At 48.8% G+C, this 23381-nt stretch overlaps 1 protein-coding gene and 1 long non-coding RNA gene across 2 annotated transcripts in view; one reads left to right on the top strand and one right to left on the bottom strand.

The window, feature by feature from the left end:
- Positions 1-3161, top strand: part of LOC138847029 (uncharacterized) — a 64152-nt gene extending 60991 nt beyond the window's left edge. The window contains exon 3 of the long non-coding RNA XR_011384641.1: positions 3072-3161. This is a non-coding gene — a long non-coding RNA (uncharacterized lncRNA). The remainder of the gene's footprint in view (positions 1-3071) is intronic.
- LOC138847028 (leucine carboxyl methyltransferase 1-like) overlaps positions 1-23381 on the bottom strand; it is a 43229-nt gene that overhangs the window by 15972 nt on the left and 3876 nt on the right. Inside the window, exon 2 of the mRNA XM_070064553.1 lies at positions 4500-4591. Within this exon, the coding sequence (XP_069920654.1) occupies positions 4500-4591 (92 nt within the window). The remainder of the gene's footprint in view (positions 1-4499; positions 4592-23381) is intronic.

Raw genomic sequence — 23381 nt, forward strand, 5'->3', positions numbered from 1 at the left:
GGTTTCTCCAGGATGCGCTCACTTAGACCCGTGCTGCCCAGGTCCCTGTGGGGAGGGGCATGGCCGGCTGGCACAGGGGCTGCTCGTGGAGTCACCACCTGAGGTTGGAATGTGGTTGGTGCCACAGGGGCCAGAGGGGGTCCTGCTCACTGCCAGGAGCTTTCGTCTTAGGAGGACATCAAACTGCCACCTGCTCTCCCCAGCACTTCTCAGTTCTGTGCCCTCCTCACTGTGCACTGTCACAAGGACGCTGTGGAATGGCTTCAGACCGCAGCTCACAACAGGAATCTGAGGGCTCCTCAGAAGGTTCGTGGACAACGAGTCATACGAACAAGCCGCCCATGGACTTCAGAGCCGTGTACACCAACCAAGCGACCAGGACTCCGCTTTCCACGAGCTCTCTGGTACCCTGGTGTCTCTGGTTTGGCTGCTGACCTCACATGGGTGCCAGCACACCTGCTATGTGCCCTGACCCCGAGCCAGGTGCTGGGATGTCATGGTCTAAGGGACACACATGGTTCTGCTCTTGTGGGCTTCAGTCCACTGCAGTGTGGAGCAGGAGTAACCCAGAGATGGCCAAGGTGATCACAGCACATAATAAAAGCTTCTAAAGCAAAAAAAAAAAAAAAGGAATTGGCCCTACAAAGCCCATCTGACAAAGGAGCAAAACAGAACACCTAGGGCCGGCAACACGGCACCACCGGTTAATCCATTACTTGCAATGAGGAAATCCCATAACAGAGCACCAGATTGCGCCCCAGCTGCTCTGTTTCTGATCCAGCTCTGTGCTAATGCACCCTGGAAGGAGGTGGATGATGGACCAAGTGCTTGGGCCCCTGCACCCATGTGGCAGACCTGCATGGAGTTCCAGGCTCCTGGCGTCAGCCTGGCTACTGTGGCCATCTGGGGAGTGAACTAGCAGACAGAAGATCTCTCCTCCTCTCTGTCTCTCCCTCTCACTGTTACACTGCCTTTCAAATAAATAAGCCTGTAAAAAAAAATTAAAAAAAAAACCAGAAACAACAACAACAACAAAAAACACTGGCCCTTCTTCATGTCCAAAGGATTATCTTTGATGTGAGAAATGCCAACTTTCAAATTCTCTCTTCTAAAAGTTATTTGTGCCAAATCAAATACAAGCTATTTAACCTTGAGAAACATAAAATGCTCAGTTTTATTTAACACAGACAAGTTTTACATCGAAACAGTTGCACAACAAGCTCTTCCTGAAAGTCTGGTTTCCAGGGCCAGCGGTAAGCTACAGCAAGTAAAGCCACCACCTGCAGTGCCGGCATCCCATACGGGAGCCAGTTCGAGTCCCAGTGGCTCTACTTCTGATCCAGCTCCCCAGTGTGCCTGGGAAAGCAGTAGCAGATGGCCCAAGTGCTTGGGCCTTCGACCCAAGTGGGAGACCCAGAAGAAGCTCCTTGCTCGTGGCTGCAGCCTGGCCCAGCTCTGGCTGTTGTGGACATCTGGGGGGTAAACCAGGGGCTGGAGACTTCTCTCTCTTTGCCTCTGCCTCTCCCTCCTGAAACTTCACCTTTCAAATAAATAAGTAAATCTTTAAAAGAAGAAGAGAAAGAGAAAGAGAAAGGGAAAGAAAAAGAAATGGAAAAAGTATAAGAAAAAGAAAACAAGCTTTCTATGGCTGCAGTGAACCCACTCAGAACTCCAGTAAAATGCAAACTTTGGGTGAGGAAATGGGGCAGATGACTCTTTATTTATTTATTTATTTATTTATTAAGATTTACTTCATCTTTTTTTTTTTTTTTTTTAAGATTTACTTACTTAACTGTAAGTCAGAGTTACACAGAGAGTGAAGAGGAGGCAGAGAGAGACAGAGAGTGAGTGGCTGCATTGGCCGCAGCTGGGCCTATCTGAAGCCAGGAACAGGAGCTTCCTCCAGGTCTCCCACGCAGGTGCAGAGGCCCAGAGACTTGGGCCATCTTCTACTGCTTTCTCAGGCCATAGCAGAGAGCTGGATTGGAAGTGGAGCAGCCTGGACGTGAACCAGCATCCATATGGGATGCTGGCACTGCAGGTGGCAGCTTTACCCGCTACAACACAGCACCAGCCAGCAGATGACTTTTAAAGTGAAGGAGACCGTATTTCTCATCCTGTTCCTTTCACCTCCACCCTGAACACACCAGAGGCTCCAAGTAAAATGTTGGCCAGTGAGGAGGCCAGAAGTAAGCAGGTGCCAAAGAAAATGACTTAGTTCTTGGTGCATAAGCCTGGAGAAAGGACACGGGACACAAAGCAGGAAGAAGGGAAGATGGGCAGGCACTGTGCTGCAGTAGGATTAGCTGTGGCTTGGGACGCCTGCATTCCATATCACAGACCTTGTTTCATTCCTGCCCACTACACACTTCCTATCCAGCTCCCTGCTAATGTACTGGGAGGCAGAACATGGTCCAAGTGCCTGGATCCCTGCCACCCACGTGGAGACCAAGGATGCAGTTCCAGGCTCCTGGCTTTGTAACAGTCCAGCCCTGGCTGTTGTGGGCATTTGGGAAATGAACCAGCAGATGGAAGATCTCTGTTTCTCCCTGTCATTCTGCCTTCAAATAAATTTAAAAACTTGAAAGAAAGAACAGAGACAGAATCAAAGTGCTCAAAGTGTGTGGGCAAAGAGTTTTTAAATTGCACATGATTATTTTAATAAAAATTTTTTTTAATTTATTTATTTGAAAGGTAGAATGACAGACACACAGAGAGAGATCTTCCATCTACTGATTCATTCCCGAAACGCCTGCTAACAGCCACAGCTGCCAGGTCAAAACAAGGAGCCAGAAATTTCATCGTGGCTTGGGCCATCATCTGCTGGCTTCCCAGGTACATCAGCAGGAAACTGGATTGCAAGTGGATGTGCCTGTCCCAAGCGGCAGCTTAACCAGTTGCACCACAACACCTGCCTCTAAGGACGATATTTGAGAGTAGCATTTTTTAAACTTTTGTTGCAATTTGGCAGAGTAGCCTTGTTTCTGCTCAATATACTAGTAAATAATTTGGCCTTATTCTTTGCATGTCTTCATTTTATTTTCTGGTAAATCATTTTTATCATATTGTAGGGAAATACCACCCATGAGGACTGGAAATGGAAGACAAGGATCCTTACTGCACGCTCTCGGGGCAGCACCCTCCTACGGGGTTCTAGGCCCCCCAGTCCAGAGGCAGAGGGTGAGAGGAGGAGGAAGGCATGCTGGCGTGCAGCTGGGCTCAAGGCTGGGGGACACTGTGTGGCAGGTCTCTGCCTCTGCAGCACGGAGGGAAACCCGCCTCCAGGGCACAGGAGGGAGGACAGGAAAGGGAACAGCCCTGTTCTCAGGAAGCGGCACTTCAGCCTCTCTGCTGTCCTTACAGAACTTCCCTCAGGAGTCCTCTGCGGGCCCACGTCCCTGCACACACAGTGTGACAGCCATCTGGCCAGTTTTTCCTTCTGGCTGAGAGTACGGCAGGCTCCTGGCTCCAATCCGTTAACCTCCTTGATGGAAATTACTCGCAGAGCCTAACAGTCTTATTACCTAACACCATCACGGGGCCATAAAAAGTTATCTTTGACATGAACACAATTCACAGTAAAAGATTTTTGAATGGGACTCAAACAGAAGAATCATGTTCAACGTCACCTTAAGAGTAATATAAAATAAAATTATAGGGACCAGTGCTGTGGAACAGCAGGTTAACGGCCTGACCTGAAGTGCCAGCAGCAAAGAGAGAGAAGTGGTGGTGGTTCGAGACCTGGCTGCTCCACTTCCGACCCAGCTCTCTGCTATGGCCTGGGAAAGCAGTAGAAGATGCCCAAGTGCTTGGGTCCCGGCACCCACGTGGCAGACTTGGAAGAAGCTCCTGGCTTCGGATCGGCACAGCTCCCACCATTGTGGCCAAGTGTGGAGTGAACCAGCGGATGGAAGACCTCTCTCCCTCTCTCTCCCTCTCTCTGCCTCTCCTCTGTGTAACTCTTACTTTCAAATAAGAGTTACACAGAGGAGAGGCAGAGAGAGGGAGAGAGAGTAAATAAATCTTTAATAAATAAATAAATCAAAGTAAAACTACAGTAGGAGGCTTTTCTCGTATCAGATTCACAAAGATGAAAGTCTCACAGGTGCTGGCACTGGTGCAGTGAGTGGGTAACTGTGGCCTGCAACACAGGCACCCACATCAGAGCACCGATGGCAGTCCAGCTGCTCCACTTCCCATCAGCTCCCTGCTAATCCACCCGGAATGCAGCAGAGGACGGCCCAAGTGCTTCAGCCCCTGCCACCCACTTGGGAAACCGGATGGAATTTCACGCTCCAGATTTGGTCTGGCCCAGCCACGGCCACTGCAGCAGATGACTTGAATATTTAAAAAAAAAAAAAAAAATCTGTGTTAAAAAACGTTGTATGAGGTGCAGTGCTGGGAAATGAGCACTCTCCTATGCTGCTGGAGAGGGCACTGGGTCTCCAGTTAACAAACCCCCACACCTCTGGCCCCGGGGGAGGGAGGTGGTCACTTGCCTCTGTTGATCTCGGGGGCCTTCCTCTCCTTAGACAGTCTCACAAAGTGCTGGATGTAAGGGTCATGCCAGTAGCCGAGGCTCACCGCAAACCTGAAGACGGAGGGAGGTGGGCAGAGATTAGCAGGTTCAGGCCAAGGATCTGCGGCCAAGCTCACAGGAAGCAGCTCCCGATCTCCAGGAGAGCCGTCCAGCCCACAAGGCCAACACATGCTCGCTCAGTGCCCCACCGCAAACGCAAAGACTCACCATCCACCCATCCCTCCACCTGTCGCACAGCTCCTCGTGTTTCCCATGTTGGTTTTCCCTCACAGGACCAACTCCCATCCCAGGGCCAAATGCCACATACTTCCTGCAGGAGACTTGCCACCATTCATCCCATCTATCACTAGCAAACGCATTGGCCAGGGCTAGTCAGGTCACTACTACTCGAAAAGCAGTAGACGAGAAGCTCAGTACAGAGAGAGGGGAGGCTGAAAGAGAAAGAGAGGTCTTCCATCTGCTGTTTCACTCCCCAGTTGGTCGCCATGGCTGGAGCTGCGCCAATGCGAAGCCAGGAGCTTCTTCCAAGTCTCCCACGTTGGTGCAGGGGCCCAAGGACTTGGGCCATCTTCTACTGCTTTCCCAGACCATGGCAGAGAGCTGGATTGGAAGTGGAGCAGCCAGGACTCAAACTGGCACCCATTTGGGATGCCGGTACTGCAGGTGGCAGCTTGCCTGTTATGCCATACCGCAGGCCCCTCGAAACTACTCTTAACTATGACACTGCAGAGGTCATGGTGAAGAAGCCAGAAAAATGCACACAGAACAACTGCAACTTGCAAAATGCTCAGGGTCCCCTAAATCTTCTCTGGCCAAGGTTGGTGTTTCCACTACGGGAGCTGAGACCCTGATTCCACGGGAAGCCTCCTGCCAGCCTGCGTAGATCCAGCTCAGGACAACTAAGCCATGGAAACAACGTGGATCCCTACGGCCACACCCAGCTTCTGTGGGCCTGCAGCCAGTTCTCCCGGTGCTTATTGTGTGAGACAATCAATGTCTTGACTACTTCAGCCAAGTTGAGTCAAGCTTCTCATACTCATGGCCTCAGCCTCCTCACTGCTGTCCAGCGCAACATCACGTTTCCGTGTTGCCTGATGAACAAGCTGACATTTAAGGGGGGTGTGTGCTCTATGGTGAGTCTACGGAGAGACTCCAAGCTCCCAAAAGCACGTACCCATCTCTTCCCTGCTTTTTCTCTACTAACAAGACTTAACCTGTACCTTGACTACAACAGGGCCTAGGTGCCAAGTTCTACATAAGCACGTCTCCCACAGCCTCTAACATCTGCACACCCACAGACATCCATAAAGAAGCATCTACATTCAGCTTCTCAATGCCTCAACTCAACACAAAAAGAGGCAGAGCACTCACACTAATGGACACACTTTTCTCTATAAGCCCAGACTGCCCAAGGGAAAAGAGTGGACCACACTGCAACGTTGAACTTCTTCTAAAACAGTGCTTGTCAGGCACTGAGTTGTGACTCAAACATTGTAAAAAATCAGCTTAATAGTTTTCAAATACACATTTTTAAAAACTCTAGGCTAGAGGGCCGGCGCCATGGCTCAACAGGCTAATCCTCCGCCTTGCGGCGCCGGCACACCAGGTTCTAGTCCCGGTCGGGGCGCCGGATTCTGTCCAGGTTGCCCCTCTTCCAGGCCAGCTCTCTGCTGTGGCCAGGGAGTGCCGTGGAGGATGGCCCAAGTGCTTGGGCCCTGCACCCCATGGGAGACCAGGAGAAGCACCTGGCTCCTGCCTTTGGATCAGTGTGGTGTGCCGGCCACGGCTGCCATTGGAGGGTGAACCAACGGCAAAGGAAGACCTTTCTCTCTTTCTCTCTCACTGTCCACTCTGCCTGTCAAAAAAGAAAAAAGAAAAAGAAAAAAAAAAAACTCTAGGCTAGGGTTAAATAGAAAATATCAGCTTGCACTTCAGGCAGTAAAGCCTAAAACTGTCTTGAAACTTCTGTTTCCAGTGTATGCTAGGGGTGTAAGTGCTAGGGGTTTGAGAAATGATTTCAAAGGGATCACCCAGTGCCACCTAGTGGCGAAAGCTGTATCTGCCGCTGACACAAGAAGGGTGGACTAGTGACTTCATGTCCTCCCATTTTGAAGGCTGGGAAGAAGCAGGGGAAAGGATCCAGTCAGCTTCAACAGCCAGCGCAGGAACTCTTTCAACAGTATCACAGCCCCTGTTCTACAACTCGCGCAAGGAAGGCACTTGCCCCACTGCTGTGGAACCTTACTGAAAAGCTGATCAATCACCTCCCTCTGGAAGTACAAACTTGGATTCATTTCTGCCCCCTTGGACCACAGAGAGGAGTTTCTACTGCTGTCGACTCAGGAACACTCAATACTATTGGTTTAGGCAAGCAACACGTATTGTCTGCCATGTGCTAGGCCCTGGTGATACAGAGGAGCGAAAGAAAAAGGACAGAGGTACAGATAAGCAGAAGATGAGGACAAGGGCAGGTGCTCGGCACAGCAGTTAAGCTGCTGCTTGGTACATCTGTGTTCGTATCAGAGCAGCTGGTTCAAGTTCTCGCTTCCTTCCCATCCAGCTTCCTGCGAATGTGCACTCTGGGAGGCATCAGGTGACAGCTCAAGAACTTGGGTTCCAGCCACTCCCACGGGAGGACTGAGTGGAATTCTGACATCAGGCTTCAACCTGGCCCAGCCTTGGTTATTGGGGGTATTTGGGGAGTGAATAAGGAGACAGAAGATCTTTCTCATCCTGCCTTTCAAATAAAATGAAAATAAACAAATTTGAAAAATAAACTCTTGGGGCCAATGCTGTGGCATAATGGGTTAAACCCAGCCTGCAGTGCCGACATCCCATATGGGCGCCAGTTCGAGTCCCAGCTGCTCCACTTCCAATGGCCTGGGAAAACAGTAGAAGATGGCCCAAGTCCTTGAGCTCCTGCACCCATGTGAGAGACCTGGAAGAAGCTCCTGGCTCCTGGCTTTGGATCAGCTCAGCTCTGGCCATTGCAGCCATTTAGGGACTGAACCTGCAGATGAAAGACATCTCCCTCCCTCCCTCCCTCTCCCTCTCCCTCTCCCTCTCCCTCTCCCTCTCCCTCTCCCTCTCCCTCTCCCTCTCTCTGGCTCTACCTCTGTAACTATGTCTTCAATAAATAGAATAAATATTAAAAAAAACAAGTTCTTGGGATGGAAACATAAAACATCACACTTAGTGAAATAAGCCAGTCCCAAAACGACAAACATCATATGTTCTCCCTGATCTGTGGAAACTAATAGAGCACCTAAAAGGAAATCTACAAAAATGAAACTGACACTTTGAGATGCGACAACTTTGAATAGCCCTTGTCTCAACTGTTGAGGAACATTTTTTCCCATATTATTTGTTGGACTCTTAGTATAGTTATTCATATTTGTATAAAGTGAATTGAAAATAGACTTTAGTAAAAAATAAGAATGGGAATAGGACATGGAGGAGGAAGAGGGTGGGAGTGTGGGTGGCAGGGTGAGTACAATGGGAAGAATCACTATGTTCCTGAGGTTGTACTTATGAAATGCATGAAGTTTGAATTCCTTAAACAAAAGGTTTCTGGGAAGAAAAAAAACACACATACAAGTCACAGAAAAATATATAAAATAAAAAATGGAACAAATTCTTAGACGTTTTAAGAAATGTAGCATGTGCTGGGGAGGAAATGAAGAGGGGAACAGGCGTTTGGTCTAGTGCTGAGCCCCAGTGGAGGACGCCTGTGTCCCATATCAGTGACCCGGGTTCAAGAGCCCGCTCCAGCTCCCGATTTCAGCTTTCTGCCAGCGCAGACCCTGGGAGGCAGCAGTGACAGCACAAGGAATTGAATTCCTGCCACCCTATGGGGGAGACCTGGATTGAGTTCCCACCTCCTGATTCAACCCTGACCCTGTTCTGGTCACTGTGGACATCTGGACAGTTAAGCAGAGAATGAGGGCTGTCTCTCAACCAAACAAGCATGCACAAAATAACTGAGAAATGAAGGCTATGCTAACACCGAGGATGCCCGTGAAGAAGGGATGGGCTCTGGAGGAGGGGACGGCCGGGCTGGGCTCTGGGGAGCAGGATAAGTCGGCTGTACAGAAGGCGCTCCAGACAGGAGGAGGAGCAGCGAGAAGGCGGGAAACGGATGTCGGCACTCCCGCAGCAGATAGGCTGCAGGACAGGCAGGGGAGGTTGGAGAGGGCAGCCTGCTCACGGCGCACAGAGCCTGGCAGGTGTCTGGGACTCAGCAGGAGAACACACTCGACACAGCCAGGGATGCACATTCAACCAAGAGGTAGCAGGTGCAAATCTACCCAATATATACCAAGTAATACAAGTATACCCAATCACCACCCCAGTTCCTCAAACTCCAAACGTTCTTCTTGCCAGCCCTCAAGTCTAGATGCTTACACGTGGTTTCCATGCTCTGTGCTTTGAATGTCCACACTGAACTCATGCTGAAATCTAATTCCCACTGTGGGCAGTTAAGCGTGGAAACAATCCAACTCTGCTAGCTGGGACTCAGGGAGGTAATTAAGAGTAAATGAGGTCACGAGGGTGGGGCCCAAGTCCCATGGGATTATGGCTTTGTAAGAGGCACAAGAGAGATCCCAGCTAGGACACTCAAGTCCCCCTTGCAGGAGACACCCTGCACTGCCTCTGCACTCTGCAGAGTCCTCCCCACCCACCCCAGCAAGAAGGCCCTCAACCCCTCAACTTCCCAGGCTGAGAACCCAGAGTTCAATATACCTCCTTTCCTTAGGACTCACCCAGTCTGTGCCATTCGCTTACAGCAACAGACCATCACTAAGACGCCATGCTGCCTCTGGGGAAACAGGACTGAGCGCATCATCAGCCCTGGCACAGGGGCCAGGACAAAAAGACTGACGACTCCCTGGTGGGAAACATCAGCAAGGGAGGACTGTTGGGTGCTACTGGCAAGTGGGTGTCAGGATTTACAGGCCATAGGCTGGCGATTAAGCAAACCAATTACAGTGTACCCATATGATGAGATCCAAACCAGTCATTTAAAATACAAACCAGAAGGGTTAGACATGGCAAGATGGTCACAATATCCTGCTGAGAGACATGGGTACGACCAGAAATACATGTAACGTGTGTGTGTGTCTGTGTAACACAGAGAATTACTAGGGGAGTGATACCAAATTATTAACTCTTCATTTGGGGAGTGCGCCAGTGCATGGAAGATCGCCCCCTCTCTCTCTGTAACTCTGCCTTTCATACAAATAAAAAATAACTTTTTTTTTTAAAAAAAAAAAAGGGTGGCCAAAGTCCCTGTTCTGCTTGCTCTAACTGATCTGCAGCATGTTGGGAAAAGACAGTTCCACTGCACCTGCCAGTCCTCAGATGTGTCACATGAGGATTCTGGAAGACTTTGGAGACTGAAGACTCCAGTGGTCAGGACGTGGTGAGATACATAACCCAGAGAGCATCTCTTCTATTCTTATATCCTGACTTCATGGTTCAAACTCAGATTCAAAGACCCAAAAAATTCAGACTTGGAAAAACCTTAAAGAGTCTCCCAGTCTTTATTCAATCCACTGCTGCTTTCCATTTCCATGACATTCACACCCCATCTGTCAGCTTAGAATGTCTTTGAATCATTCTTTGTCTTAATACTGAGGTCTGATGAGCCATCTAGCATTTTCTTGTACCACGACACAGTGAGATACCTACCTACTAAAATATAAGGTGTCTGCCTGTGTAAAGTCCCCAATCACACACACACTCCTCCCATGGGAAGCTCCAGTCTGGCCCAGCCACCCATACATTCCAGAAGCATTTACTGGCTGTGCCTTATCTGCATGAGTGCCAACCACAACAATGGCTCCTTCATCTGAAAGGTGTGAAATTCCCTGCAGTGGCTGCAGGGAGAGCAGCAGGGCTCTCCCTGCTCTCCCACCTGTGAGCATCAAAGCTCATTTACTCCTTCAGTGGACATTCACCGAGCACTTCCTCTGTGCCAGGCATCATTCCAAATGCTTGGGAAGCACTTAACACTCTGACCCCTGTACAACACTCTGTGGAAGGCACTGCTATACAGACTTGGGTATGGGGTATTGGAATCCGGCACTATTAACATGGGGCACTTCGTTCCACTGCTTTCCAAGCCTACCTACCCTCCTGCATTTATACCCACCCCACACAATTGTTCTTTCTCCCATAACACTTTAGTTGCTCAAATGGCATGCCTGTGTATGTATGGGGACAAACACACATTTTGACAATGGCAAGAATCAACGGACTATTCCTCACAATAAAATGTCCAATTTGGGATTTTTAACTGCCCACCACCTGTGGTCTTGAAGATGATACACTACTTTCAACTCTAATTTTTTTTTGATGTTCTCTTACATGTTTTGGTTTCATTTTTAGTTTCTGTTTCCTGGTGGTTTTATTCTTGGCTTATAAATGGAAAACAGAAGGCAAAGTCTTAAGGACAATACACTCTGTACCTAAACAACACTGGGGTTTGTTTCGCTTCCCACAAGACCCGTGGCTTTTCTAGGTAGATCTGCCAGACCCTAAGTTCTGAATCACCTAAAACCCTGGGGATCAGTAACTAGAAAGACTCCCAAGCTACAATTCCCTCCCAAAAGAGACGCCTGGCACTGCCTTTCAGCTTTAGCAAACATCTGACTACTTTACAAGGAGTCATCTCTACTGCCCCTGAGTATCAGCTGCAGCACAAATGAAGGGGTGGGCGTTGGGACCAGCAGTTAAGACACCGCGTGCACATCAGAGCCTGGGTCAGACGGCAGCTCAGGCTCCTGACTGCAGCTCCTTACAGTGCAGACCTTGGGAGGCAGCAGTGAAGGCTCAAGCAGCTGGTTCCTCCCACGTGGGAGGCTCCGATGAACTTCCTGGCTCTGGCCGGGCTCAGCCCTAGCCATTGCCGCCACTTGGGAAGTGAACTGGAGTATAGAAGATCTCCCTGTGTCTCTCCCTCTCTCTCTGTAACTCCGATTCTCAAATAAAATAATAATTTTTAAAAAACTCTTTCCCTCCACTGAACTGACTTAACCACTTTCAGCAAAAACTGTTAAAATGTATCTGGGCTTACTTCTAAACTCTCTATTCCCTTTCATTCATCTATCTGTATGCCAAGACCACACTGTGTAACTGTACAATCAGACATAAAATTAAGTAGCATAAAAAATTAAGCACTGGTAAGCTCTCCAATCTTGTTCTTCTCAAGTTTTTACTTTTTTTGCTTTCTAGACTTTTTTTTTTTTTTTTTGACACATTGAGTTAGACAGTGAGAGAGAGACAGAGAGACAGGTCTTCCTTTTTCCGTTGGTTCACCCCCAAGTGGTCCCTATGGCCGGAGCACTGCGGCTGGCACGCAGTGCTGATCCGAAGCCAGGAGTCAGGTGCTTCCTCCTGCTCGCCCATGTGGGTGCAGGGCTCCAAGGACCTGGGCCATCCTCCACTGCACTCCCGGGCCACAGCAGAGAGCTGGACTGGAAGAGGAGCAACCGGGACAGAATCCGGTGCCCCGACCGGGACAAGAACTCAGGATGCCAGCGCAGCAGGCGGAGGATTAGCCTAGTGAGCCCCGGCGGCGCTGGCCTTCAAAGATCTGTTTATTTGTTTGTTTGAAAGGTAGAGTGTCAAAGAGAGAGGGAAACAGACCTCTCACCTACTGGTTCACTCCCCAAGTAGCCGCAACAGCAAAGACTGTATTTGAAAGACAGAGTTCCAGAGAGGCAGTGGTAGAGAGAGCATAGCTGACACATAGAGTCTGCTATACTACTCCCGCCCCATGGTTTCAGATCAGCCGTCAGGACAAAATCAGGAGCCAGGAACTCCATCCAGGTCTCCCACAAGGGTGGCAGAGGCCCAAGTAAATGGGCCATCCTCTTCTGCCGCCCCACACATTAGCAAGAAGGTGCATAGGAAGCAGAGTAGCCAGTACTCACACCGGTACTCTACCACAGGGTACCAATGTTGCAAACAACAGACTTAACTTGCTGTGCTGTAACACTAGCTGCTAATAATTTGTTTTTGATGCATTGGTAAATGATAGTCTAAAACATTATTTTCATACACAAACACACATTTATTTTTCAACATTTTTTGCTAATAAAGAGTCCTATCCAGAATACTTTAATGAAAATCAACCATCAGCCGGCGCCACAGCTCACTAGGCTAATCCTCCGCTTGCAGCACCAGCACCCCGGGTTCTAGTCCTGGTTGGGGCGCCGGATTCTGTCCCGGTTGCCCCTCTTCCAGTCCAGCTCTCTGCTGTGGCCCGGGAAGGCAGTGGAGGATGGCCCAAGTGTTTGGGCCCTGCACCTGCATGGGAGAGCAGGAGGAAGCACCTGGCTCTTGGCTTTGGATCAGCACAGCGCCCCAGCCGTAGTGGCCATTTGGGGGGTGAACCAACGGAAGAAAGACCTTTCTCGCTGTCTCTCTCTCTCTCTCTCTCTCACTGTCTAATTTTTCCTGTCAAAGAATAAAAAAAAAAAAAAAAGAAAGAAAGAAAATCAACCATCAAAACTACCAGAAAGAAGGGCCAAAAGACTTGAACAGACAGCCCACAGAAGCTGTAGGAATGCCAAGAAGTACAGGAAAAGGCGCCTGTCACCACTGATTAGTCACAAGAGAAATGATATCTAAAACCATAATGAGATGCTACTCCACACCTGCTGACAGTAGCAAATGTGAGGAAGGACAGGTGCCGGTGGGAGTGTAAACTGACAGACCACACTTTGGAAAAGCTTGGCAGCTAGCTTAACGTCCGCTCTATGACTAAGGAATTCCACTCCTAGACAAGGAGAAGCCAAGAGAGATGAAAGACATAATGAGAATGTTCATCACAGTCAGTTTACCATGGCCAATGCTGGACACAATCCAAATGTCCATCAACAGGTGAACAGATGAACAAAGTATGGGACACCCATGCACCATTAAAAAGGAGAACCCAGGGCTGGCGTTGTGGCAGTTCAAGCCCGGCTGCATCACTTCTGATCCAGCTCCCTGGTGATGGCCTGGGAAAGCTGTAGAAGATGGTTCAAGCACTTGGGCCACTGCCACCCATGCGGGAAACCCGAAGGACTTCCTGGATCCTGCGTTTGGCCTGGTCCAGCCCCAGCTGTTGCTGCCATTTGGGGAATGAATCAGTGGACAGAAGATCAGTGGCGGGGCCTGTGCCATGGCATAGCAGGTTAAGCCACCACCTGCGACATCAGCATCTCAAATAGGCCCTGGTTCGTGTCCTGGCTGCTTCACTTCTGATCTAGCTCCCTGCTACTGACCTGGAACAATCAGTGGACGATGGCCCAAGTGCTTGGCCCCCTGCCACCTTGTGGGAGACCTCAATGATGCTCCTGGCTCAGACGTGGCCATTGGACTGAACCAGTGGATGGAAGGGCCTCTCTGTCTCTCCCTCTCTCTCTATAACTCCACTTTTCAAATAAATAAATCTTGAAAAAAAAAAATTGGTCTTTCTAACTGCCTTTCAAATAAATGAATCAAAAAGCTAAACTAAACTAAAACCCCACTGCTTACCCTGACAGTTTCTCTCCTGACCAAAGTCTCACCAGGCTCCTCCAGGCCCTCTTCTTGACCAGGTCTCAACCCTGGCCTCTGAAGACTGACCAAACATTAACAATTTCTAACAGCTCAAGGCCACATCCCTAGAGTGACTCCTTTCAAGCACCTGCCTGAGAAAACTGCCAATCTGCTGTTCCTTCCAGTTAGCACTCTGTCTCCTGGCCTCTAAGGGAGGGCGCAAGCTAACTTTGACAACTGCCCATTAGCAACCCCAGAGGGGTTTCCCATGGGCCAACCCTCCCTTCCCTCTCTTTCTAACATTTCACTTTCCTGGCTCTTCTAGGCTCTTCCTCTGCCCTCTACCATCTTCCCCAACCCCCAACTCAACTCCCTACTTCCTCACTGTCCCTTTAATGTGCCTATACAAATCAAAGTTGAGTTCAGTTCATACTGGATTGAACGTGACTTAAAATCTGTCCTTAACCACTTCAGTATCTGGGTTTGTTTACCTCTCTCTCTAAGAAGGAAGTTGGATCTCTGCAGTATAAAAGTATGAAACAAGACCCCTATCTTACATACTATATAAAAATCAACTCACAATGGATCAAGGATCTAAACCCAAAACCTGAAGCCATCAAACTGCTAGAGGAAAACAGGGGAAATACAGCAAGACATTGGCATAAGGCAAGGACTTCTTGAATATGATCCCAGAAATACACACAGTAAAAGCTAAAATGGATGGATGGAATTACATCAAGCTAAGAAGCTTCTACACCCATAAAACCATAAAAATAGTGAAAGAATGGGCCGGCGCTGTGGCGTAGTGGGTTAAGCCACCGCCTAGAGTGCTGGCATCCCAGTTCGGGTCCCGGCTGCTCCGTTTCCGATCCAGCTCTCTGCTGTGGCCTGGAAAAGCAGTAGAAGATGGCCCAAATCCTGGGGCCCCTGCAACCCCTTTGGGAGACCTGGAAGAAGCTCCTGGCTCCCAGCGCAGCTCTGACCACTGTGGCCAATTGGAGACGGAACCAGTAGATGGAAGACTTTCTCTCCTTCTCTCTCTGTGTAACTCTCACTTTCAAATTAATAAATAAATCTTAAAAAGAAATAGTGAAAGAAAACATTATAATGATGGGGTATGGTCTTTCTAAGCATTACCCACAACCTATAAAAGTAAAGATTGTTAAGAGTTTCCACCATGATTTACAACTTCTGTACTGTGAAATGCTCCATGCAAATTGAACTGAAAGGTCTGCACTAGCACAGAAGAAAACATCGCAACAAAGACAGAGGCAAAAGATCACTATCTCCAACATCATGAGTTCTTGCAACTCAATAATAAAGTTACAAATAACCCATTAGGAAACTATAAGGAGAGATGACTCATACAAAAACCAATGTTGTGGAGCAGAAAAGGGGTGGGTGGGCTGCTGTTTGGAATGCCCACAACCCAAATCAGAGTGCTGGTTTGAATCCCAGCACCTTCCCTTCCAGCTTCCTGCTAATGCATCCTGGGAAGGCTGCAGATTCTGGCTCAAGTGCTTGGGCCTCTGCTACCCACACTGGAGGCCAGAAGGAGTTCAGGGCACCTGGCTTCAACCTGGCCCAGCCCCGACTGCTGCAGGCAGTGGAGGAGTGACACAGCAGAGGGAAGATCTCTCTCTGTGTCTCCATCTTCTAGCTAAATGAAAATAAACTTTAAAAAGAAAGGATGAGGCAGTTTTGTATGTGAAATGACATGGACAGTATATTCACACTATTTTTGGCACTAAAAATCTCAGCTTTTCAGAATAAAGAAAGAAGTGACATTAATATTCTAAATCGAAGACCATTATCTTTGGTAAATATTTTCCAAAATTTTATCTGTTCCTAGAAACAAAAAACTCCATGACTTATTTTACTTTCTCAAAGGGCAAGTTTTATAGCTAATCGGTCTTCAACAGAGTGTTCTAGTTTGAACACTTCTCTGGGACACAATGTAGTATCTGCCTTGAAAAGATTTCAGATCAAAATCTCAAGCTCCCTTGCTGGGGCAGAACTCTGCAGATCAGTCAGCGTGCTGGAAAGACCAGGGCGTAACCTCTCAGGAAAAAGCCTGCTTGGCAGAGAGGTGGGTGACCCTTGACGTGCTTCCATTGGTGGGGGTGGGGGTGGGAGTGGGGGCCAGAGAGAAATCAGTATAAGTTCTTTAATTTTCACAACAAGATTTCCACCTCATAAGCCTTGGTCTGCTTTCTAAAACACACAGATCACTCAACACCAGGAAACCAGAATGTGAAGGCTCCACGAGGAAACACAGCCTTGAACATCTGCCTCAGTTCCTAAGCACCTGGGTGTCTGACAAGCATTTACTGAGTGCCCTCAATGCACACGGCACAAAGGCAGACACGGTCCCGGCTCTGCGTTGAGTTCACTCCAGTGAGACACAGATACTGAATTCCTGAATTACAGCTGGACTGCTGACCACAAAGATGCACAGGGGTCATGAGAACACTTGTCTGAGGCAGTCCGAGAGCCCTCAGGAGCACCACCTGAGCCACGCGGGTGACTCCTTAGTCTCACCCTGCATCCTAGTTGGCAGCACATCCTATCAACTCTATTTTGTATTATTTATTATATACTTATTTATTAGAAAGCCAGGGCAAGGGAGAGACAGAAGAGACAAAGATCTTCCATCCACTAGTTCACTCCCCAGATGGCTGAAATAGCCAGGTCAAAGTTGGGAGCCAAGAACTCCATCCTGTCTCCCACATGGGAGGCAGGGGCCCAGGTATCTGGACCATCTTGCACTGCTTTCCCCAAGTGCATCTGTAGGAAGCTGGATCAGAAGTGGAGCAGCTAGGATTTGAACCAGGACTCAGATATGGGATGCTGGCGTACCCAAGTCACAGCTCAACCCACCACATCACAACACCTGCCCCGTACTGGCTCTACCTTCAAAACACACCCAGATCTGGCAAGTTCTCTGCACTTTCCCAGCTACCATCTTGACCCAAACACCAGCATTTCTTACTTGGGATGTTCCCAGAGTGGCTAACTAATCCATCTCCCTGCCACCATCCCTGCCCCCACTCCCCACTCCCACCCCCTTTCTATTCTCCACAGAGAAGCTGCAGGGATGCTGCTAAAACCCACGGCAGGTCACCTCATTCTTCAGCTCAAAGTTCCTCAATGGCTCCCATCTTACCAAGAAGAGGATCTCACAGGAGCCTACAACTTCTGTCCCACCTGACCCCTAGGCTCCCATCTCCCCACTTCCTCTCTCCCTCTCCCTCCTACAACTCCTGGCACAGTTCAAGGCGTCAGGGCCTTTCCGCTCGTTCCTGTTCCCTCAGGAGCATGCTGTTCAGTCTCCATGTGTCTGCAATGCTCTAGAGATTCCTGAGTTGCTGATCCCCAGCTTCATTCCATGGTGGTCCGAGAAGATGCAGAGCAGGAGGTCGATTTTTTTCAATTTGCTGAGACTTGCTTCCTGGCCTAGTACGTGGTCGATCCTAGAGAAAGTTCCATGTACTGCTGAGAAGAATGTGTATTCTGCAACTGTAGGATGAAAAGTTCTGTAGATATGTTAGGTCCATTTGGTCAACAGGGTCGATTAAATCTGCTGTTTCCTTGTTGATTTTCTGTCTGGTTGATCTGTCCATTGCTGAAAGTGGAGTATGGAAGTCCCACAATACTATTGTATTGGCGTCTTAAGTCTCCCTTTAAGTCCCTTAACATAACTTTTAAATAGCCAGGTGCCCTGTAATTAGGTGCATACACGTTTATAATACTTACATCTTCCTGTTGAACTGATTCCTTAATCATTATATAGTGCCCTTCTTTGTCTCTTTTAACAGTTTTTGGGTTAAAGTCTACTTTGTCTGATATTAGGATGCCTACACCAGCTCTTTTTTGGTGTCTGTTGGTGTGGAGTATCTTTTTCCAATCTTTAACTTTCAGTCTGCATGCACGTTTGTTGGAAAGATGTGTTTCTTGTAAGCAGCAAATAGATGGGTTTTGTTTTTCAATCCATTCAGCCAGTCTATGCCTTTTAACTGGAGAGTTGAGACCATTTACATTCAATGTGACTATTGATAAGTAGTGACTTTGCCCTACCATTTTTCCAAAGATATTCCTAATTTATACTTTGAACTTCCTTTGATCTTTTACTGAGAGATTTTCTTCCTTTACCTTCTTTCATATTGATGACTGTGTTTCTGTGTGTAACGCATCTTTTGCAGGGCTGGATGAGCGGTGACAAATTCTTTCAATTTCTGTTTCTTGTGAAAGGTCTTTATTTCACCTTCATTCACAAGTGAGAGCTTTGCAGGGTGTAATACTCTGGGATGACAGTTTTTTTCTCTTAGGACTTGGGCTGTATCTCACCATTCTCTGCTAGCCTGCAGGGTTTCTGATGAGAAGTCTGCAGAGAGTCTAATTGGTGATCCTCTGAAAGTAATCTGGCGTTTCTCTCTTGTACATTTCAGAATCTTCTCTTTATGTTTCACTGTGGTGAGTTTGATTACAATGTGTCATGGAGAGGATCTTTTCTGGTCATGTCTATTGGAAGTTCTGTGTGCTTCCTGTACTTGGACCTCTCTTTCTCCAAACCCAAGAAGTTTTCTGCTGGTATTTCACTAAAATGCCTTCTAATCCTTTCTCTCTCTCCACGCCTTCAGGAACTCCTAGAACCCAAATATTGGAGGTTTTCATAGTATCCTGTAGATTCCCAACAGTGTTTTTAGATTTCTAATTTCTTCTTCTTGTCTTTGGTTGGACTGTATACTTTCCTGTGCTCTGTCTTTGAAGTCCAATATTCTCTCTTCTGCTGCACTGATTCTGTTTTTAAGGCTCTCCACTGCATTTGTATTCTATCAAATTCTTCATTTCATTTTGATTTCTCTTCAATTTCTCAATTTCATGTTCTATTGAATTCTTCATTTCATTTTGATTCCTCCTTAAGATTTCAATTTCAGGGGAGAGATTTTCTTTCATGTCCTGCATGGATTTCAATAGTTTCTGTGTTTGCTTTTGGTTACTTCTATGTAATCTTACCATCAATTTTTTGAGTTCCATTTCTTGCATTTCTTCTATCTGATCATCTTCATAATCTTGTACTGAAGTATCGTGTTCTTTAGGGAGCATCATGTAGTCTTTCTTATTTTTTTTTTAGGCCATCTTCCACTGCTTTCCCAGGCCATAGCAGAGAGCTGGATTGGAAGAGGAGCAGCTGGGTCGTGAACCGGTCTTGCTTATTCTTGTTTCTAGGATTGCTGCGTTTGTTATTTGATATTTGTGGAGATACTTGTTGGTTTCTTCTTCTTCTTCTTTTTTTTCCTGTTGTGGTGGCTTTTACCGTTGTACTATGACTCTGTAGATAAGTAGACTGTCTGCTTTCAGTGAATCTCTAGAGGCTTGTAGAAAACTGTTCAGTTTTCCAGGGCGTGCCTAATGTAACACACCCAACTTTGGTGTGGTGAATCTTCTCTCTCTTTTTTTTAATTAGAAGGGATGTGTATTCTGTTCAGCTGAGCTCTTCTCGATGGAGACCAGTGCCTGAGCACTAGCCCCAGTGGGTATAATATTCAATGCTCCGTCCCAAAGACCACACAAAGGATCTATGCAGACCTCAGTGTAAGTTCAGATTTTCCAGCAATGTCTCTCACCAGGTAACTAGGACCACCCCAACTGTGGCGTCTCCAACTGAGACTGCTCTAAGTCTCAGCCACACAGTGATTTCTCCCACAGACCCTCAGTTTTTGTTTTTGTTGTTGTTGTTGTTGTTTTATTAGAGACCTGGTTCAGAAGCTTCACACAGTCAAAGCTCCTGGACCCCCCACCCCGAGTCAGGAGTCTGCTCAGCTGATTGCTGGGTGCAGACACAAGCTGGTGCAGCTGTTACGCATGTCCAAAACGGTGCCAGCTCTATCAGCTTGTATGCCTCTGTAAGGTGATCGGAGAGAGAGAGAAGTGTCCATACCATCCCTTTCTTTTTTTTTCCCTCCTCTAGTTAGCCTGGTGCACTTTCCTCCATGGGGCTTCAAGCCTCGTTCCCTCTAGGCTCTTCCTGCTGCTCCACATAAGTCCACCATGTCCCTCTAGAGTTTCCCTCTAGAGTGTCCCAGTAGAGTTTCCTCTGCTGTTTTTTCCATAACTCTTCCCTGAGACTACACTCTCCAATAATTTAAAACTATCTTCTCCTGGAAGAGCAGAAAGCTCCCTCCCTACTCCGCCATCTTGAAACCTAAGGGCCCAAGTTCCAGGTTCATTTTTAAGTTGATCATTGTGTATGGCCCCTGAACGATGTTATAAATACCCAGATAGCCCCTGGCAGAAAAAAGGTTTCCTGTGGGGAGCAATCCGGACTAGACTGAGTTACTGGAATTAAGACTTATTCTATGCATCTGCTCTCCCACTGTGGGGAGCAAACCGGACTAGACTGAGTTACTGGAATTAAGACTTATTCTATGCATCTGCTCTCCCACAATATGGCGCTGGGAGAGAAGTAAACAGCTTCCGCACAGCTGCCTCCAGTTCAACCAATAAACTGTAGGACTTGCTACTGATTGGAGGAGAGCAGCGTACTCGGCGTGTGGGCAGCCGAGTTGGGATTGGCGGAGGAGGACTATAAAGGAGGAGAGAGACGGCATGCACCGGGGAACATCTATGGGGAACATCTAAGGGGAACACCTGTGCAGCCCCCGAGAAGAGCCGGCCGGCGGTGTGCCGCTCCCCTGCGGAAGTGGGGAATGCGGCCAGGGGGAACTGCCCTTCCACGGAGGTGGAAGGGATAGTAGCCAACCCGGGAAGAACCAGCAGCAAACCCGGGGAGGGCCGAGCAGACGAAAGAACAGCGCAGGGTCCTGTGTCGTTCCTCCACGAAGACGGGGAGCGACATAATGGTGCCGTGACTCGGATTAGGAAACCTAGCTCGGATTAGGAAACCTAGCTCGGATAAGAAACCTAGGACGGATAGCAAACTTAGGAGGGAAGAAACGGGAAGAACAGGGAAAATATCGGAGAGAGAAACTAGCAAACAGCCTAGGGAAATTTCGGAGAGAGACTAGCAAACAGCCTAGGGAAAAGCCGGACGAAAAAGGTGCCGGAAGAAGCTATCAAAAGCCTAGGCATAGATTCGGATACGGACTACGGGGGGAAGCTGGGAGAAATCTCTAAGGTCGAAAGCGAAAGTGAAAGCTAGAACAAACAGACTCGGACGCGGACTGTGGGGAGAGGCCAGGAGAAATGAGGGAGGAATATCGTTGGAGGAAAGCTTGGGGAAACATACCGGGTAGAGAAAAATGTTAGGGAAATTGAAGCCGCGGGGGGCAGGCCAAGGCGGAAACGAAAGCCACTTTGGGGTTCTCAAGTTAGCCCGGGAATAGGGGGCGAAAAGTTGAAACCAGAAGCTGAGACGTAAGCCAGATTGGGATCCGTCTGATTAGCCCGGGGAGCAAAGGACGGGAAGCCAAATCGTGGGTCGGAGACGTACGCTGGGTTGAATTCGCCAGGCTAGCCCGGGGAACTTGGATTGAATGCTAGTGGTGGAGACGCAAGCTACGCTGTGTTACTCGCGGAAGCCGCCGCGTGCAGAGAGAGCACGGGGCGTGAATAGATAGGGAACGCTGGCGTAGGCCGTGGTTCAGACGCGAAAGGGTTAAGCGTGGAGACCGCGGAGCGCGCGAAGCCAAGCCGCGCAAAGCCGAGCCGTGCAGATGAGGCGCAGGCTGAAGCGGCGCAGAGCCGGGAACCCGCCGGCAGGGCGAGGCGCCGGAAAGCCGCAGGGATAAGAGAAACAGAAGTTTTAGAAGTAAGATGAGAGAAATAGGAATGCTGGAAGATAGAAGTAAAATGGGAGAAATAGAAATGCCCGGAGATAGAGAAATAGAGAAAAATAAGGCCTCCCCTCAACATGCCAATTAGAAGGCTTGGATTCGGTCTGCCTAATCAAGTGAGGCGATGAGCACCTGCGGGCAGCTAGCAGCTTATGCGCCGCAGGTCACCGAAGACAGGCGGCACGAATTAACATCAGTAAAGCTTCCCCACAATGCAACAATTAGGAGGCTTGGATTCGGTCTGCCTGGGCACGAACCAACACTAATAAGTCTCCCCCACAATACGGCAATGAGAAGGCTTGGATTCGGTTTGCCTGATAGGTTTTGTAAGTCCCCTGCAGGCAGAGCAGAGCATGCGCTGCAGGGCACCGAACACAGGCACGCATCAGCGCCTAAAAACCTCCTCACAACATGGCGAAGAGAGGACCCGGATTCGGTTTGCCTGATTGATAGGACTTGTAAGAGCCTGTGGCAACTCTAGCAAGTAGAGCAGAGTGTGTGCCGCGGGACACCGAAGACAGGCGCGTATCAACGCCAAAAATAAAAAGAAAGGGGGATCTGTGGGGAGCAATCCGGACTAGACTGAGTTACTGGAATTAAGACTTATTCTATGCATCTGCTCTCCCACTGTGGGGAGCAAACCGGACTAGACTGAGTTACTGGAATTAAGACTTATTCTATGCATCTGCTCTCCCACAATATGGCGCTGGGAGAGAAGTAAACAGCTTCCGCACAGCTGCCTCCAGTTCAACCAATAAACTGTAGGACTTGCTACTGATTGGAGGAGAGCAGCGTACTCGGCGTGTGGGCAGCCGAGTTGGGATTGGCGGAGGAGGACTATAAAGGAGGAGAGAGACGGCATGCACCGGGGAACATCTATGGGGAACATCTAAGGGGAACACCTGTGCAGCCCCCGAGAAGAGCCGGCCGGCGGTGTGCCGCTCCCCTGCGAAGTGGGGAATGCGGCCAGGGGGAACTGCCCTTCCACGGAGGTGGAAGGGATAGTAGCCAACCCGGGAAGAACCAGCAGCAAACCCGGGGAGGGCCGAGCAGACGAAAGAACAGCGCAGGGTCCTGTGTCGTTCCTCCACGAAGACGGGGAGCGACATAATGGTGCCGTGACTCGGATATGAAGCCTAGGCAGGGTTTAGTGTCGTTCCTCCACGAAGAGGGGGAGCGACAGTTTCCCACCCCTGTCCTAGATAAGTCTTTCCTCTGCACTGACCTTCTCACCCAGGCTTTCCCTGGCCAACCCCTCTCAAATTACAATCCTTTCCAACCGGACAGCTCATTCCTGATCCCAGCATCCAGGACAGCACCTCCATAGTTAAGCAAGCACTCGATAAGGACAGCTGAAGAATGCACTCCTCTGAGAGCTGATGGAGAACTAACTAGGAAAGAAGGAGGAGGAGATGAGCCAGGCCGAGGGAGGAGAGCGCTCAGAGACCCTGGAGAAGGACTGAGCAGGGGAAGGGACATGGCAGCACTGCCAAGGGGAGCGCTGGATGACGCAC

This window comes from Oryctolagus cuniculus, chromosome 19 (assembly GCF_964237555.1).
Source record: "Oryctolagus cuniculus chromosome 19, mOryCun1.1, whole genome shotgun sequence".
NCBI lineage: Eukaryota > Metazoa > Chordata > Mammalia > Lagomorpha > Leporidae > Oryctolagus > Oryctolagus cuniculus.